Source organism: Carcharhinus amblyrhynchos, chromosome 4, assembly GCF_965287045.1.
Source record: "Carcharhinus amblyrhynchos chromosome 4, sCarAmb.v2.hapA, whole genome shotgun sequence".
Classification (NCBI taxonomy): domain Eukaryota; kingdom Metazoa; phylum Chordata; class Chondrichthyes; order Carcharhiniformes; family Carcharhinidae; genus Carcharhinus; species Carcharhinus amblyrhynchos.
This window is the reverse complement of record NC_137327.1, coordinates 27,145,496-27,163,368: the sequence shown is the minus strand read 5'-3', so window position 1 is coordinate 27,163,368 and position 17,873 is coordinate 27,145,496. Positions and strand designations below refer to the sequence as shown.

Sequence of the window (17,873 nt, the reverse complement as noted above, 5' to 3'; positions counted from 1 at the left end):
CTGACAGCCAACATCTAAGATCTCAACATCTCTCCTTAAATATTGCTTTTACCTTTCATCTATGATTCCATTGTCCTCAACACTTCTTTGAACATAACTTTCACCAAAATATAAAAATCTTTCATGTTTTCCTATGGCCTCTACTGTCAGGTCAAATAAAATTGAATAACCTTGTTCACTTGCAAAATTTTTGCAAGCTATAAAAGCATTTTACTGTGCTTTGAAATTTACGGCTGAAAACAACAGATCCCTATGTTTCTCCTAATGCACATTTCTAAACTTAGCTTATTTACTTATAAACCACTTGACCAGGAAAGTTTTAATCACAAATGTGTGCATCTAGTGTCTTTTTTCTCTTTCTCTCAACTCTTCCAGACAAAAGGACTCCACTAATCTTTTTCCAGCTTAATTAAATAATTTATACACACACACACGTTTACACACACACATATCCTTCTTTACAAAATAGCACAATGTTCTCCATTTAAAAATCCATTCTCACATTATGGAGACAATTCCGTTATGTAGGATCTAGGTGGTTGGAGACAATGTATAGTAGTAACTTAAGGGGAGGCAAGGTTCAAGAGTTTGAGTGTTTTTTTAATGATCAAGAGTAGGGTAGGAATAAATAAGGTTGAGAGTTTAAATTCAAAACACTCTGGGAATTGCTAATGTAGGTTAATGAGGGCATGTGCTGCATGAGTGAGATTTTGTTCAGGCTATGATGCATGCAGCAGTGTTTTGAATGGACCATGGTAATGGCTGAATGTTTCAGCAGATAGACTGAGATAAGGGTGCATTCAATGTTATACTAAACTTCAGATTAACTAGGATGCTGTGATTGCAAATTCTGATTTAGTCTGAGATAATAACGGGGGAGGGGCATGGAATTAGTAGCAAGGAGTATTGTTGATAGAGTGGCCAAAATGATTGCTTTGGTCTTCCCATTATCAACCAGAGGGAATTGTGCCTCTTTCATGTTGGATAAGCTGCTCTGAGAACAGAGGAACTGGAAGGGTTACGAGAGATGATGTAGTGATGGAGTTGCATGTTTGAGGCATTCATACGGAACCTGATCCTCTGTCTCTGAAGCCACTGAGGGAGTAACTTAACGATAATGGAAAGAACGGAATCAAGGATTGACCACTGGGGGTCTCTGGGGTAATGGATATGGAAGACGGAAATATTCTGTAAACTGAGCTTTGTAAATGCAGTAACATAATATCATTATCTTTAAACTTTGCAGATAGATTTTAGATTTAATGTAACTTATGCCAATATGACATGTAAAACTAATTTGTTGTACACAATATTCAACTCCATTGGCTAACTCTATTTTTGCAAGATGTCAATATGGGGACTGTACTTGCTTAGAGCAACACGATGGCACAGTGGTTAGCAGGGACTTGGATTCAATTCCCAGCTTGTGTCAGTGTCTGGGAAGTCTGCATGTTCTCCTGTATCTGCGTGGGTTTCCTCTGGGTGCTCCAGTTTCCTCCAACAGCTTGAACGACGTGCTGGTCAGGTGCATTGGGCATGCTAAATTCTCTCTGTGTACCTGAATAGTGTGGTGACTAGGGGATTTTCACACTAACTTCATTGCAGTGTTATTGTAAGCCTACTTTTGAGACTAATGAATAAACTTCAAACTTGTGGTAAGGACACACCTCCACTAGTAAGGCTTTCATAGTCAAATTGTGAATCAAGTCCCTCCCCTTCATTTGAAAAGTGAGTCAAGTCATTGTTTGGCCAGATTAACTGGCAACATCTGTCCAAACAGCAACTTAACAAAACTGAAAATTCCTTCATGACTTTATGATGGTAAGGAGCAATACGAATGAAGCTACCCCAGCATTCGCAGTTCTCACTTCAACAAGTGCAGTGAAGGATTACGCCCTTTCATCAATTAAAGACGTGGTTGAACAAGTCAATGCAGATTTTTAGAGAATTATAAATACTCCTTCCTTTGAGCATTTGCCTTTTGCCTAGAAACATATGTTACACGGAATCCATTTCTCATCCTAGTCTCAACATTAGTGCACCAGTTCAACCTGTCATAATATTTGGTGATTTATATTATATCGTGATTTAGGAAACCAAGAAATTGTAGCTTTGCAAAATGCAGATTTCTGTAAAATTTCATAACTGGTTTATAAGTGTTAATATTTGCAAGAAGTTCCAGGCATAATGTTTGCATGATGCTCTCAGCTCAAAACGGTGCTCTTGTAACAACAAAAACGCCAACTACACTTTAGAAGCAATGCAAAGAAAGCCTGCTCAGCAGTCTTTTACCCTATTTCAATGGGTGACATAGTCACATGCAGAGTTGTGAAATTCAGTATTTAACTTAATTGATCAAATTATAATATTTAAGTAAGGCCTGAACAAATGTAAAGCAATCGCATTCTCAATCTCATTATAGAATCTCTACAGTATAGAAGGAGGCCATTTGGCCCATTGAATCTGTACTGATTACAATCCACGTAACCCACACATCTACCCAGCTAATCCCCAGTTGACGCCAGGGTCAATTTAGCATGGCCAATCCTCCTAACCTGCACATCTTTGGACTGTGGGAGGAAACCCACGCAGGCACAGGGAGAGTGTGCAAGGCTGGTATTGAACCTGGGTCCAGGGTGCTGTGAGGCAGTAGTGCTAACCACTGTGCCACCTTACTGCCTGAATGTTTACATATTACAAAGGTGATGGAAGGTGACAAGTTGTATTTATAAGAACATAAGAATTAGGAGCAGGAGTAGGCCATCTGGCCCCTCAAGCTGCTCCACCATTCAATAAGATCATGGCTGATCTTTTCATTGACTCAAATCCACTTACCTGCCTGCTCACCATAACCCTTAATTCCCTCACTGTTCAAAAATATATTTATCCTTGCCTCAAAAACATTCAATGAGGTAGTCTCAACTACTTCACTGGGCAGGGAATTCCACAGATTCACAACCCTTTGTGTGAAGATGTTTCTCTCAACTCAGTCCTAAATCTGCTTCCCCTTACTTTGAGGCCATGCCCTCTCGTTCTAGTCTCACCTGCCAGTGGAAGCAACTTCCCTGCTTCTATCTTATCTATTCCTTGCATCATCTTATATGTTTCTATAAGATCTCCCCTCATTCTTCTGAATCCCAATAATTATAACCCTAGTCTACTCAGTCTCTCCTCATAAATCAACTCTGGAATCAACCTAGTGAATCTCCTCTGCACCCCCTCCAGTGCCAGTATATCCTTTCTCAAGTAAGGAGACCTAAACTGTGCACAGTACTCCAGGTATGGCCTCACCACTACCTTATATAGCTGCAACATAACTCGCTGTTTTTAAACTCCATCTCTTTTAGTAATGAAGGACAAAATTCCATTTGCCTTAATTACCTGCTGCACCTGCAAACCAACTTTTTGTGATTCATGCACAAGGACAGCCAGTCCCTCTGCACAGCAGCATGGTGCAGTTTTTTTACCATTTAAATTTTGCTGTTATTCTGACCAAAGTGGATGACCTCACATTTACCAATATTGTACTCCATCTGCCAGACCCTTGTCCACTCAGTTAGACTATCTATATCTCTTTGCAGACTTTCAGCATCCTCTGCACACTTTGCTCTGCCACTCAGGTTAATGTCATCTGCAAATTTTGACATTACACTTGGTCCCCACTCCAAATCAGGTTAATGTCATCTGCAAATTTTGACATTACACTTGGTCCCCAACTCCAAATCATCTATGTAAATCATAAACAATTGTGGTCCCAACACTGATCCCTGAGACACACCACTAGTCACTGATTGCCAACCACAAAAACACCCATTTATCCCACTCTTTGCTTTCTATTAGTTAACCAATCCTCTGTCCATGTTAATACATTACCTGTAACACCATGTACCTTGTACCTTATGTAACAGTCTTTGATGCAGCACCTTGTCAAATGCCTTCTGGAAACCCAGATACACCACATCCACAGGTTCTCCATTGTCCACTGCTCATGTAACGTTCTCAAAGAATTCCACCAAATTAGTCAAACATGACCTTCCCTTCATGAACTCGTGCTGCGTCTTAAGAATGGGACATTTTATATTCAGATGTCTCACTCTTTCTTGATAGATTCAAGCATTTTCCCTACTACAGAAGTTATGCTAACTGGCCTGTAGTTACCCGCCTTTTGACTACCTCCTTTTAAACAGTGGCACCACATTTGCAGTTTTCCAATCTGTGGGAACCACCCCAGAGTCCAGCGAATCTTGGTAAATTACCACCAGCGCATTTGCTATTTCTCCTGCCATCTCCTTTAGTGTGCATTCCATCAGAACCAGGAGACTTGTCTACCTTTAGCCCCATTAACTTGCTGAACACCAGCTCCTTTGTGATAATAGTTTATAGGTCCTCACCTGCCGTAACTTCTTGTCACCAATGTTTGGCATGTTATTTGTGTCTTCCAGTGTGAAGACAGACGCAAAACATCTGTTCGATGCCTCAGCCCTTTTCTCATTTCCGGTTATTACATCCCCCTTCTCATCCTCTAAAGGACCAATGTTTACTTTAACCACTCTTTTTCGTTTTATATATTTGTAGAAACTTTTGCTATCTGCTTTTGTATTCTGAGCTAATTTTGCCCTCATCATCCATTTAACTTTTCTTTATAGCTTTTTTTGTGGTTTACTATTGACCTTTAAAGATTTCCCAATTTTCTACGTTCCCACTAATCTTTACTAGTTTGTATGTGTTTTCTTTCAATTTGATATCCTCCTTTATTTCCTTAGATATCTATGGCTGGTTATCTCTTTTTCTGATGTGGATATGCTGGCATTGGACTGGGATAAACACAGTAAAAAGTCTGACAACACCAGATTTAAGTCCAACCGATTTATTTGACAGTAAACTCACTAGCATTCGAGGTTACCCCCTTCGTCAGGTGAATGGAGAGTTCTGGCCTCAGACAGAGCATATAAAGCACAGACAGTTTACAGATTACTGATTAGAATGCGAATCTTTACACCTAACCTGCTGTCCAAGTCTTAAAGTGGCTAACAATGCCTGGCAAACCCAGGCAAGTCACGGGGGTTACAGATAGTGCGACATGAACCCAAGATCCCTGTTGAGACTGTCCTTATGTGTGCAGAACTTGGCTATCGGTGTATTGTCTGGAGACAATACACATCTCTTTAACCTGTGATCAGTGCTCCTTCCATTCACATTGTTAGCCACTTTAAGACTTGAACAGCAGGTTAGGTGTAAAGATTCGCATTCTAATCAGTAATCTGTAAACTGTCTGTGCTTTATATGCTCTGTCTGAGGCCAGAACTCTCCATTTACCTGACGAAGGGGGTAACCTCGAAAGCTAGTGAGTTTACTATCAAATAAATCAGTTGGACTTAAACCTGGTGTTGTCAGACTTTTTACTGTGTTTATCTCTTTTTCTACAGTCCTTCCTTATCACGGATATATAGTTTTATTCAGCACAATGAAAGATTGCTTTGAAACTCCTCCACTTTATGGTTCCATTGTCCCACCATAAAGTTTTTGCTCCCAGTCTACCTTAGCCAACGCTTCCCTCATCCCTTTGTAATATTCTTTGTTTAAGCACAAGACACTGGTATTGGATTTTACCTTCTCGTGCTCCATCTGTATTTTAAATTCAACCATACTGCGATCACTTCTTCTGAGAGGATCCCTAACTGCAAGATCATTAATTATTCCTGTCTCATTTCACAGGTATTTAGCATGAAGTATTTTTGTGCTCTTTAGGGATACTGGCCAAAGAGAATGTTTATGAAAAGCATTATTAATGCTGACTTTGAAGATTGCTGCTGGTGCTGGTCTATCAGCCTGACTGACCAGCAGATGATTGAGTGCATTGTTCATGGTGGAAAACATGTATTAAAAGTATTATAATTGAAATGCAACAATTGGTCTCAGAAATAAAGGTTGGACAATTTTCATGTTAATTTGGTAATTATTATTGTTTTTAATCTGTTACAGATTGCAGACTTTAGTGGGTCTCTAGAGTGGAGGTTGATGCTGTGTTGTAACTAGATGATGTCAGAACACGATTTGACAGATGTGGTTCAGATTGCAGTTGATGACCTAACAGAAGATCAAGCAGGTAAACTATAGGATAATATTTATCTTAACCAAACATGCAAAAAATAATGCTGGATTGGGGTTTAAATGCTTCAAGTGCTAAATTATTTTTTCACAGAACATATTTTTCATCACTTGTTCTGATCTGTAAGAGTGTCACATTTTGCAGGAATGAAAAGGTTAACATTCCATGAATAAGTTGAAAAATATAAACTTTATTGAAGAAAAGTTATAGTAGTCAAGAAAACTAAGAAATATTATTAAGCTTTGAGATTAGGTATGTTCCTTGAAGCTTTGATTCTTAAAACAATTTCATTAATGTCGATTCAGGTGCTATTTGAATATTGCTATAATTACTGTCATAGTCAACTATCTTAATGTGCAAATTAAATATTTCCAAGCAAATTGGTTTCAAAATGTTCTTGATTGAACCATTCATAAGAACATAAGAAATAGGAGCAGGAGTAGGCCATCTAGCCCTTTGAGCCTGCCCCGCCATTCAATAAGATCATGGCTGATCTGTCGTGGCTTAGTTCCACATTCCCGCCCTCTCCCCATAACCCTTAATCCCCTCTCTTATCAAAAACCCATCAACCCGCGTCTTAAAAATGTTTAGCGAGGTAGCCTCCACCATGTCAACGGGCAGAGAATTCCAGAGATTCACCACCCTTTGAGTGAAGAAGTTCTTCCTCAACTCCGTTCTAAACCGCCCCCCCTTTATCTTGAGGCTGTGCCTCCTAGTCCTACTGTCCTTTCTGAGCGGGAAGAGCCTCTCCACCTCTATCCTATCCATCCCATTCATCATCTTATACGTCTCAATGAGATCTCCCCTCATTCTTCTAAACTTTAACGAGTACAAGCCTAGTTTATTGGTTGATGGGTTTTTGATGAGAGAGGGGATTAAGGGTTATGGGGAGAGGGCGGGAATGTGGAACTGAGCCATGACAGATCAGCCATGATCTTATTGATTGGCAGGGCAGGCTCGAAGGGCTAGATGGCCTACTCCTGCTCCTATTTCTTATGTTCTTATGTTCTTATTCAGCCTCTCCTCATAGCTCAACCCCCTCAACTCCGGCATCAGCCTAGTAAACCTCCTCTGCACTCCCTCCAAGGCCAAAATATCCTTGCGTAAGTACAGCGCCCAAAACTGCACACAGTACTCCAGCTGCGGCCTCACCAATGCCCTATACAGCCGCAGCAAGACCTCCCTACTTTTATATTCAATCCCCCTCGCTATGAAGGCCAGCATCCCATTCGCCTTCCTGACTACCTGCTGTACCTGCAAGCTGGGTTTTTGCGACTCATGCACAAGGACCCCGAGGTCCCTCTGCACCGTCGCCTGCTGCAGTTTTTCTCCACGTAAGTAATAATCCTTCCTACCATTATTCCTACCAAAGTGGACCACCTCGCACTTGCCAACATTAAATTCCATTTGCCATTTTCTGGCCCATTCGCCCAGCCTATCTAGATCCTTCTGCAGACTCTCCACACCCTCCGCGCAATTTGCCGTTCCACCAATCTTGGTGTCATCAGCAAATTTTGACACCATACAGTCGGTTCCCTCCTCCAGATCATCTATATAAATGGTAAATAGCTAAGGCCCCAGCACTGACCCCTGGGGCACTCCACTGGTCACCAACCACCAATCCGAATAGCACCCATTGACCCCCACTCTCTGCCTCCTATTTGACAACCAACCCTCTATCCACGCTAACACCCTACCCCCAACTCCATGCCCCCTGACCTTCTGCAATAACCTCTTGTGAGGCACCTTGTCAAACGCCTTCTGAAAATCAAGAAAGACCACCAGCATTCTGAATTAATTAAAAGCAGTCAGCTGTGTATTTTTCACACTATGATCTCAAACCTTAAATAAATTTCTCTTGATTCAGTTTCCAGACCAATCAGTGAAACAGTGGTTCGCACTGCTGCCTCACAATGCCAAGGATTCAGGTTTGATATCTGGCATGGCCCACTGTCTGTGTGGAATCTGCACGTTCTCCCTGTGTCCACATGGGTTTCCTATGAGTGCTCTAATTTCCTATCACAGTCTGAAAGATGTGCTGGTTAGGTGCATTGGCCATGCTAAATTCTCCCTCGGTGTATATGAACAGGCACTAGAGTGTGGCAATGAAGATACTTTCACAGCAACTTCATTGCAGAGTTAATGTAAGCCTACTTGTGACACTAATACATAAACAATAATAGAATGTAATGATAACAGTATATAGAAGACAGCACATCACCATCTTCTCAAGGGCATTTATGGGGGGGGGGGGATGGGCAATAAATACTGGCCTAGCCAGCTGTGCCCACATCCTCTGAACAAATAAAAAATGCCATCCTGGTTTTTACACTGTATTGTTTGTCCCATGTTAACTGTGGTTGATAATTCAATTTCCATTTATACTATCCCCTTTCACAGTTTTGTCACTTTCTAAATTTCCTAAATCACAATGCTATACAAGTGTACTTAATATTATGATAGGATGACTAGTGCATGCTCCATCAGTGTTGAGACTTGGATGAGAAATGGATCCTGTGTGCCATATCTTTTGGGGTAATAAGCAACTGACCATAAGACATAGGAGCAAATGATTCATCCTATCGATTCTGCTCCAGAATGAAATGGCCACAAAACATTTAGACTCCACTTTTACAGACTAAACTTGTAGATAGGGCTAGTGAAGTCTGCATTTCTGTCCAAGGAAAGGTCTAGGGACTATGAGACGGTGAAGAAAGCTATATTGGGTGCTTATGAGCTAGGGTTGTAAGCTTACAGACAAAAGTTTTGTGCTATAAGAAAACAGTTTGGACAGACTTGCATTGAATTTGAAAGGGTTAAACAAAGTTATTTTGATAGGTGGGTGTGAGCACTGAAAATAGAAGAAATTTATGAAGCCCTAAGAGAAATAATTCTGTTGGAGGAATTTAAAGATTTGTTGCCTTGCGTAAGTACGGTGCCCGTACTTTGATTGAAATTCATGTTGTGAAACAGAAAGTTCGAATTGCCAAGCAGGCCCCGTAGATGCGGATGACTGAGTTGGTTCATAGACCAAAGCTTCTCTTTAGACCCACTTCTAAATCGGAGAAAGCTAGAAACTGGGAAGGTACAAGAAAGGGCAGGCCAGCAAGAGGGAGTGATCAGAAACATTAAGCATGGATGAGAGATATGAAAATAGAATCATGGAATCCCTACAATGCAGAAGGGGGCCATTCGGCCCATTGAGTGTGCACCAACCATAATCCCACCTAGGCCCTATCCGCATAACCCCATGCATTTACTGTAGCTGGTCCCCCTAACAATAAGGGGTAATTTAGCATGGCCAATCCACCTAACTCATACCATGGACTGTGGGAGGAAACCGGAGCACCCAGAGGAAACCCACACAGACACAGGAAGAGCATGTAGATTCCGCACAGACAGTGACCCAAGTTGGGAATCGAACCCAGGTCTCTGGCACTGTGAGGCAGTAGTGCTATCCACTCTGCCACTGTACTGCCAAGGTGAAAAAGGTTAGGTGTTTCCACTGTAATAAACTGGGCCACACAAAATCATTATGCTGGAAATTAAACATTCGAGAAATTGAGGTTATCAGTCTTAAACAGGGAAAAATGAATCTAGACACTGGAGAATAAGAGAAACCAATTGAGTTGGTACACAAAGAGAATGGGCAAACACTAGGGTCAGAAATGTGTGTAGAGCTTTTACAGGGCAAGGTGAGTAGCAGGTGTGGATGTACTGAAAAGTTTTGTGTGCAATGGATAGGATAGAATGGGAAAAGAGATTAAAAGTTTATGTGATGCAGATGCAATCCCTAATGTTGTTGTCCAAAATGGACATTGAAGAAGAAGGTTTTGGTCAGCAGCATTCATGGGGAAACTAAATAAATTCCTTTCATTAAAATAAGCTTAAAGAGTAGCTTGAAGGCAGGGGAAAGTAATGATAGGCATGGTAGAAACCTTACCCATTGCAGGCATTTAATTCATTCTGGGAAATGGTAGAGCAGGGATCACAGATGGTAGTAATGTTTATGCTAGTCGAACAGCCAGTAGAGAATCCAGTCACAGGAAGATTACAGACAGACCATCCTGACCTTTTTTTCTGGATTGCGCAGTGAAATTCATAAGCTAAAATAAAAGTGGGAAGAGTTGTGAGGCCAGTGAGATCAGGTTAGAATCATAGCATTATAGAATCACTGCAGTGCAAGTGGAAGTAATTATACCCATTGAGCCTTCATTGACAACAATTCCACCCAGGCCCTATCCCTGTAACGTCACATATTTGCCCTACTAATCTCCCTGACGATAAGGGGCAATTTAGCATGACCAGTCAACTAACCTGCGCATCACTGGACTGTGGGAGGTAACCGGAGCACCTGGGGGGAAGCCACACAGACCCCTGGAGAACGTACAAACTCTACACAGACAATCATCCAAGGAGAGCACATTAATGAGAAAATGGCGATCACTATATGTTAGTGCAGAGCACCAGTGGGGCAGAAGCACACCAAATTGTATTTCTGAGTACAGGAATGAGGTTCTGAGGATAGCTCACAAGATTGTAATATGGGGATACCTCGGAATACAGAAAACAGGAGACAAAACCTGAAGACAGTTTTATTGGTCCAACTACACGAGGATGTAGTCACCTTTTGTCGAACGTGTCACCTCTGTCCCGAATAGGGAAGCTGTAAGCAGTTACTAAACCAGCACCTTGATCCCTATATCAGCATTTGAAGAACCTTTTACAAGGGTCTTAATCAGCTGTGTAGGGTCATTACTGAGAATAAGAAGTGGGAATTAATATTTGCTAACTATTGTGGATATATCTACCTGATTCCCTGAAACCATACTCTTAAGAACTTTTACCACTAAGACAGTAGTAGAGAAGTTAACCAAATTCTTTTCAAGATATGGCTTATCAAAGGAAATCCAATCAGACCAAGGGTCAAATTTTATGTCAGGACTGGAGATCATGAATAGTCTGGAGATCAGATAGTCCACATCATCCGAAATTGGTCCTTCTCAAGTTAAATATGTTTTACTCTGAATTTCTCCTTTTCTTCTTCCTTAGCTAACATAAATACTACTATAAATCTTCTGCTACTGACACTTGATTGACTTAATCTATCTTTTTCCCTAGAACCGGATCGAGCAGTTCTTCCTTCCTCATCGGACTGGAAACATACTGTAAACTTTGCCCTGATATAATAATTCACCCAATTCATTTTATTTATCCCCTCACCCAACCTTCTTTATCACACAGCTGTTTTGTTGTTTCTCTTGAAGTTGTGAAGATATCTAGGATACAGGCGTTTCTTGTACTGCCTGCGACCACAAAAGTTGATGTATCTGTGATCTTTAAAGTCCAGATATATTGTTGATGTAAAGAGGTTAGCTTATTGTCTTCTGTGCTGTTAAACAGCTGGAAAAGTCATGGTTGGAAAAAAAAGAACAGTGGCTTGTGGAATTAAATAAGTCGATTGTATTTGAACCCTGAAGAGCTGTTTGTGCCTTGGAAGGCTAAATTAAATATAAGAAATGGATTCTGCAACATCGGCTCAATATTTCCTTTTAACAATTCTGCTGAAATGATGATATTAGACGGTAAAGGATTAGATTATTGTAGAATTAACTAAATAGGATGTACCCCCTGTTTCCATGCTAAAATTGAATCAGAATATTAGTGTTTGAGATTATATAGTATAGTGGATGAGGTGGAGGGCTCTTGCAGGCTGCAAAGAGACATTGATAGAATGCAGAGCTGGGCCGAAAAGTGGCAGATGGAGTTTAACCCTGATAAGTGTGAGTTGATTCATTTTGGTAGGACAAACTTGAATACAGATTACAGGGTCAACGGCAGGGTTCTAAGGAATGTGGAGGAACAGAGAGATCTTGGGGTTCATATCCAAAGATCTTTGAAGGTTGCTATTCCAGTGGATAGAGCAGTGAAGAAGGCTTATAGTGTGTTAGTGTTGATTAACAGAGGGTTTGAGTTTAAGAGCTCTGGGGTTATGCTGCAACTATACTGGATGTTGGTGAGACCACATTTGGAATATTGTGTTCAGTTCTGGTCACCTCACTATAAGAAGGATATGGAAGCATCGGAGAGAGTGCAGAGGAGTTTTATCAGGATGCTACCTGGCTTGAAGGGTAGGTCTTATGAGGAAAGGTTCAGGGAACTGGGGCTTTTCTCTTTGGAGCAGAGGAGGATGAGAGGCAACTTAATAGAGGTTTGTAAGGATGAGAGGGATTGATAGAGTGGATGTACAGAGACTATTTCCTTGGGTGTTTGTAGCTGTTAGTAGGGGGCATAACTATAAGGTTCATGGTGGGAGATATAGGAGGGATGTCCGAGGTAGATTCTTCACTCAGAGAGTGGTTGGGGTGTGGAATAGACTGCCTGCTGAGTTAGTGGAGTCGGATACTTTAGGAACTTCCACGTGGTTATTGGATAGGCACATGGAGCACACCAGAATTATAGGGAGTGAGATAGCTTGATCTTGGGATTGGACATAGCTCGGCACGACATTGAGGGCCGAAGGGCCTGTACTGTGCTGTAATGTTCTATGTTCTATAATAGATTAGGATGTAGCAGTTCCATAAATCTGTGAACCTCTGTTTAATTAAATGGTGGACAAACATTTTGAAGAATGGACATTTTATAGGCTTGCCAGCAGGTGTTAGTGGAAAAGATTGAAGGAAATTAGAAAGTATCACCACCTGAAAATGTGATTGAACTACAGCCTTTCTTTGAACTAGTGAATTTCTGTGTAATGTTTATTCTGAATTTTTCAGTCACAGGTAGTAATTTCAAACAGTTTGTTTTGAAATATATACTATAGGATTAGACAAGTGAATGTAGGCAATGAAAATGAATTTGGTTCTATTATACAAATTCTGCTAAAGTGTATCACTATGACAGTAGATGTCTCATGGATTGAGAGCTGTTGTTTTGAAAGGATCAAACACAGATCAGTAGCAAATGCATCCTGGTTGTTAACTTCTGTAGAAAAATATATTTGCCTATTAAAAAGAAAACAATAACTATCATAATCAATTTATCAACATGTTACCAAAATCTTTCTTGTAAGTTTATTCTCACAACAGAGCATGAAGCACTTGCACTATAACATGGGCAAAGGAAGGAATTTCATTTGTAATAGATCTGGACTACACTGAATCATTGCTAAACAATGATCACTCTAACTATCATTGCTTCATTAAGTTCAGATGCAACAAATATGGCTGATTTGTAATCCAGCTATTGGAAAGTACAGAATAGCAGCCTGGTTTATTTGCAGTTATTTTCTTCCCTGTCATTGAGTGGTCATTTGTGGTCATACTGACCTCTGTCAGTAAAACAACAGCAAACTGCTAATGGTTTCCAATTATTTCATGAAATGTTTTCCTCAACTACATACACGGAGAAAAATATAACCCATTTTTTGTAACAAAACGTGAGGTCCTACACAGAAAATGTAACCTGAATGTTGAATCAAAAATCTTTTTCTATTATTGTTAAAATATTGAAATTACATTGAATGTTAAATCACACTGCAACAACAGAATTAATTATAATTGTACTGTGGTGAAATACCTCTGTACTACATAAATTTTATCTCTATAAACCATTTCATTGTACACTGTGAAGATTGATGTCCCTAACAGTGACATTTTTTTCATACCACAGTGTGCCTGATCTTTTGGAGTTAAATTTGTTTTCATACTTTCATACACTGATGAATCAGTGGTTATAAATTTAATTTTGAGCCTGTTGTAAATGGGTGAGCAGCTATATCAGTTAGAAATTCACTGGCTGCACCCAAAATAAGAGAATTTACTACTCTTAGTTTGCATTTAAATTCTCTTGTTGACTTTCCATCTGCTGTATGGTAGCAGACAGGAAGTGACACTAAATCATACTGTCTGGAGGCTACCTGCTCAGGCTATGTAAGTGGCTGTGTTGCCTGCCTGGCACACCTGCATGAATCATATAATTTGCGGAAAGTGGCAGGAGGAACGGGTTAACAGCATGTCTGTGGAAGCGGCAAATTTAAACTTTCTTTGTGGGGCCCAGAGGATACTCCTGCACTAGTTCTGATGCCAATATTTGTGCAAATTAATGAGGGCAACAAATTTTATATACGCCTTTCAAGACTCCACAATATGTGCCTATGTGATACAGAAGGCAAATAAACTTAATACTGAACATGTACAATTGATTTAATCAGTTTCAGACGTTTTGGAGAATCATCAGTCTGAGGATGGGATTGAACAACCAGCTCTTAAACGCCAACGTGTAGATATTTCAAATGGGCAGCCAATCCAAGATGCAACAATAAAGGTAATGTCGGAAAAGGGTATACTTTTATCAAATTTAGATTCTGCAGAATTACTGTTTGAAAGTTATCACTGAATTACATTTCAAATGTTTAAATCTGTGAAAAAAATATAATTTGGAAATGAGCACCATTTTCTGAAGTTTGAAGTTGGTGCAGCATTAGTTTGGAGACCGTTAACTGCAATTCATCTCTGTGGTCAGGAGTCTGCAGAAAGTTGGAACCTGATTTGGAGTAAAACATACAAAATTTAATCACCTCTTACTTGGCTTACACATCATTACCTGAAGAGAGAATGGCTCTACATTATTATTTTGAGCTGCACCGAGTGGTCTCTGGTAATCCTTCACCATTTCCTTCCCTTCTTGCAGCGAAATATTTCTTGCAGTCCTGAACAAATTGATGGCCCAGTCTGCATTCTGCTAATTCCGTGAAAATGTTCAGTTAAAATGAACAGTGTAGCTTGAATTAGTTCTAATTACATTAGGTTTTGTGATTGACTACTTACTAACATGTCAAAAAGATGAAGTTAATCTTGTTTCCAAATCATTGTCAATGCCACTTTGGGCAATAGGTAGAATTATTTTTCAGTTAATTCATTTTGAAGCCAAGTGGTAAAGTACAACTTAATTCTACATTTATTTACAGTATATCACATTATATCTGTCTCCCCCATCATCAACACCCAGTGTCCCAGCGTCATTTTTAGATAATCAATCAATGCCCTTTACCTGTATATCCTTGCCCTCGATCATGCACTGAACATACTGTGAACATCCTCTACCCCAGTGGTAAATATATGGACTTTATCCAGTTCAGAATAGATAAAATTTGAACTCAAAAAACAGAACTTTCAGTTACCCTCTACGCTACTTCCTCAAGTGTCTAGAATGAGGGCTGAACTCCCACAACATGTCGGCTCAGTTGAGAGAACTACCACTGAGCCGTAGCTAACACCGATGTCTATGTTGTATTGTGTTCTCATAATGTTTCAGGAGCCCAAAGCTTCCCACAATTGGGGCACTCATGGCTTGTCATATGAACTGAATTAACTCTCCAATGCAAAAACCTTTTTGTGCACTTTCCTTGAAGTGAAATTTGATAATTGAGCGTGTGGGACTTTGGTGAATGATGGGACCACCATTGAATTTCCTTAATTCAAATCATCAATAGAGAAAGAAATGGAGAAACAGTGGAAAAGGAAATAAGATGAAATTTGTTTTAATTGTATGTTGAAAGACAAATAAATAGAGGGAAAGATTATTTATTAAGCCAGAAAGACAAATAGACATCAGAAAAGTAATGATGTAAAAGTTGTCCAGCAACAATTCACCAGGAGTGAGACTTCCTAGTTTCACTTTTCCTTTTCTTGACCTCAAATGTTGAATGGCATTACAGGAACGTAAATCTCAACATAAAAAGAATTATGTTATTAAATACCTATCATAATTTTGATTAAGTGAACTTAATGCATATTTCCCGTGCAAATCCAGTAGTTTAAGGTTGACAGTGAGCCCCTGTTTCTGTGGGCACTGGTTCACTAAATTAATTAATTTGTGGAGAGAGGGCTAGCCCTCTCTCCATAAATAAACTGCGCTTTTATTCTTTGGGGTTTAGAAGAATGAGAGGCGATCTCATTCAAACATACAAAATTATTACATGGCTTAACAAGGTACATGTAGGGGCGGGGTGGTCCAGAATCAGAGGGGCATAGTCTCAAATGAGGAGAAATTGTTTTTACTCAATTGGCGGTAGATTTTTGGAATTCATTGCCTCAGAGGGCTTCTGCAGCTCAGTCGTTGAGTACATGCATGACTCAAATGGATAGGTTTCTATATATTAAAAACATCAAGAGATATTGCAAGAAAATTATGTTGAAGGCGAAGTGTAGCAATGACCTCATTGAATGGTGGAATGAGTTTGAAAGACTGAATGGCCTCCTCCTATTTATCATGTTCTTTTGTTTTTAATGGCAGAGCGGTGTCCAGCAATTCATGCTGTTTCTCTTTTTTCCCGCAACTACTGTACATTTTATGCTCTAATATTGGCAAATGCCAGGAAATACACATTACTTTCCCAGCAAATTCTGGGCTGGTCATATTGGTATTGGTTTCATAACTAGGGCCATACTCAATTGTAACCACTAGATGGTGATGTTGCTGCATATCCAGGGAAGAGGGACACCTGTAAGTGTCTAGTACAGGAAAGATGTTTGTCTTGTTTAATTAATAATCTTCCAAATATTTTTGGTGAAATAATTGCAGATTTCTATGATTAAAGTACTAATATCTGATGCAGTGTATTTGTTTTAAAACTAAATAAAAAATTGATGTTATGGATTATATGTTAAAAAAGACTTCCAATGTACAGATATTTCACATGGGTTATTTGGGCTTATGGGGTATTTGAGCATTATATTTTTACTTTAAGGCAGTGAAATATTTGGACAATATTATTTATTCTTTAATCCTATAGCGTACATTTGTGAACGTCAGGTTTCCAATTAGCTTAATTATTGTGTATACTATTTGTAGTAATTTCACATTATTGAAAATAATATCGAATTTGTCATGAAATGTTTATAATTCATACATGCTTTCTACTTGGGAATTAAATTCTCATTTATTCAGTTCTTGGCCTAGTTTGTGAAAGGTTTCCAACTTTTCAGATATTCCTTTCCTAGATGTTGAACATTCTGTACTCAAGGCTATTGTAAAAATGTAAAATTTCAAAAGTAAAAGTTTTTAGTGTGGATTTGTCCATTTAAACAAAATAAGCTGATATACTGTCATAATTGAAAGCCTGTGTTCTAATTGAAAGTGAACAGATAAAATGCAAACCCACTTAAAAAGTTGGTAATTCAACAAAGATATTGAGTTATCCTTTTTCAAATATTTATTCATAAAGCCAAAGTGACAGTCACAAATTACAAAATGATTTTTTTCTTTTTTACAGTCCATTCTCTTTGACATTAATCAGGCCATTTGTTTGCGTCTGGACAGCATTGAAGCTAAAATCCAGGCTGTGGAAGCAACTTGTAAAGCTATTGAAGAAAAAATAGACTTGGTTCTTAATAAACAAAATAGTCCTATCCAGGTCCCCATGGTGGCAGGATCTCCTCTGGGTGCAACACAGACATGGAACAAAGTTCGCAGGTAAACCTTGTGCTATGGAAACAAGTATTCAGGAAAATGTATTGCAGGCAACTTGTATGCAATACAAAAGTGCATTATTGTTTTGAAGCAGCTGACTGTTGTATAGCAGCAAAATCCAGATAGTTATTAACTGCCTTCACGAGAGCGTGAAAGGTGGGAGTTTTTAAACCATGCATAGAGTGTCTATATAAGGTTGAATATGTGCTACAGGCTTGCTGTGAATTTTGTCTTTTTTTCTGATATCCCATTTTTGTTACTAATAAATTAATGTAATTTGGTATCAAAAGCA

At 39.4% G+C, this 17,873-nt stretch overlaps 1 protein-coding gene across 2 annotated transcripts in view; it reads left to right on the top strand.

The window, feature by feature from the left end:
* Positions 1-17,873, top strand: part of banp (BTG3 associated nuclear protein) — a 182,467-nt gene that overhangs the window by 27,310 nt on the left and 137,284 nt on the right. For both annotated transcript variants that reach the window (XM_080186883.1, XM_080186882.1), the window contains exons 2-4: positions 5,983-6,106; positions 14,322-14,434; positions 17,385-17,584. In XM_080186883.1, coding sequence (XP_080043009.1) covers positions 6,037-6,106; positions 14,322-14,434; positions 17,385-17,584 — 383 coding nt within the window. In that variant the 5' untranslated portion in view covers positions 5,983-6,036. The remainder of the gene's footprint in view (positions 1-5,982; positions 6,107-14,321; positions 14,435-17,384; positions 17,585-17,873) is intronic.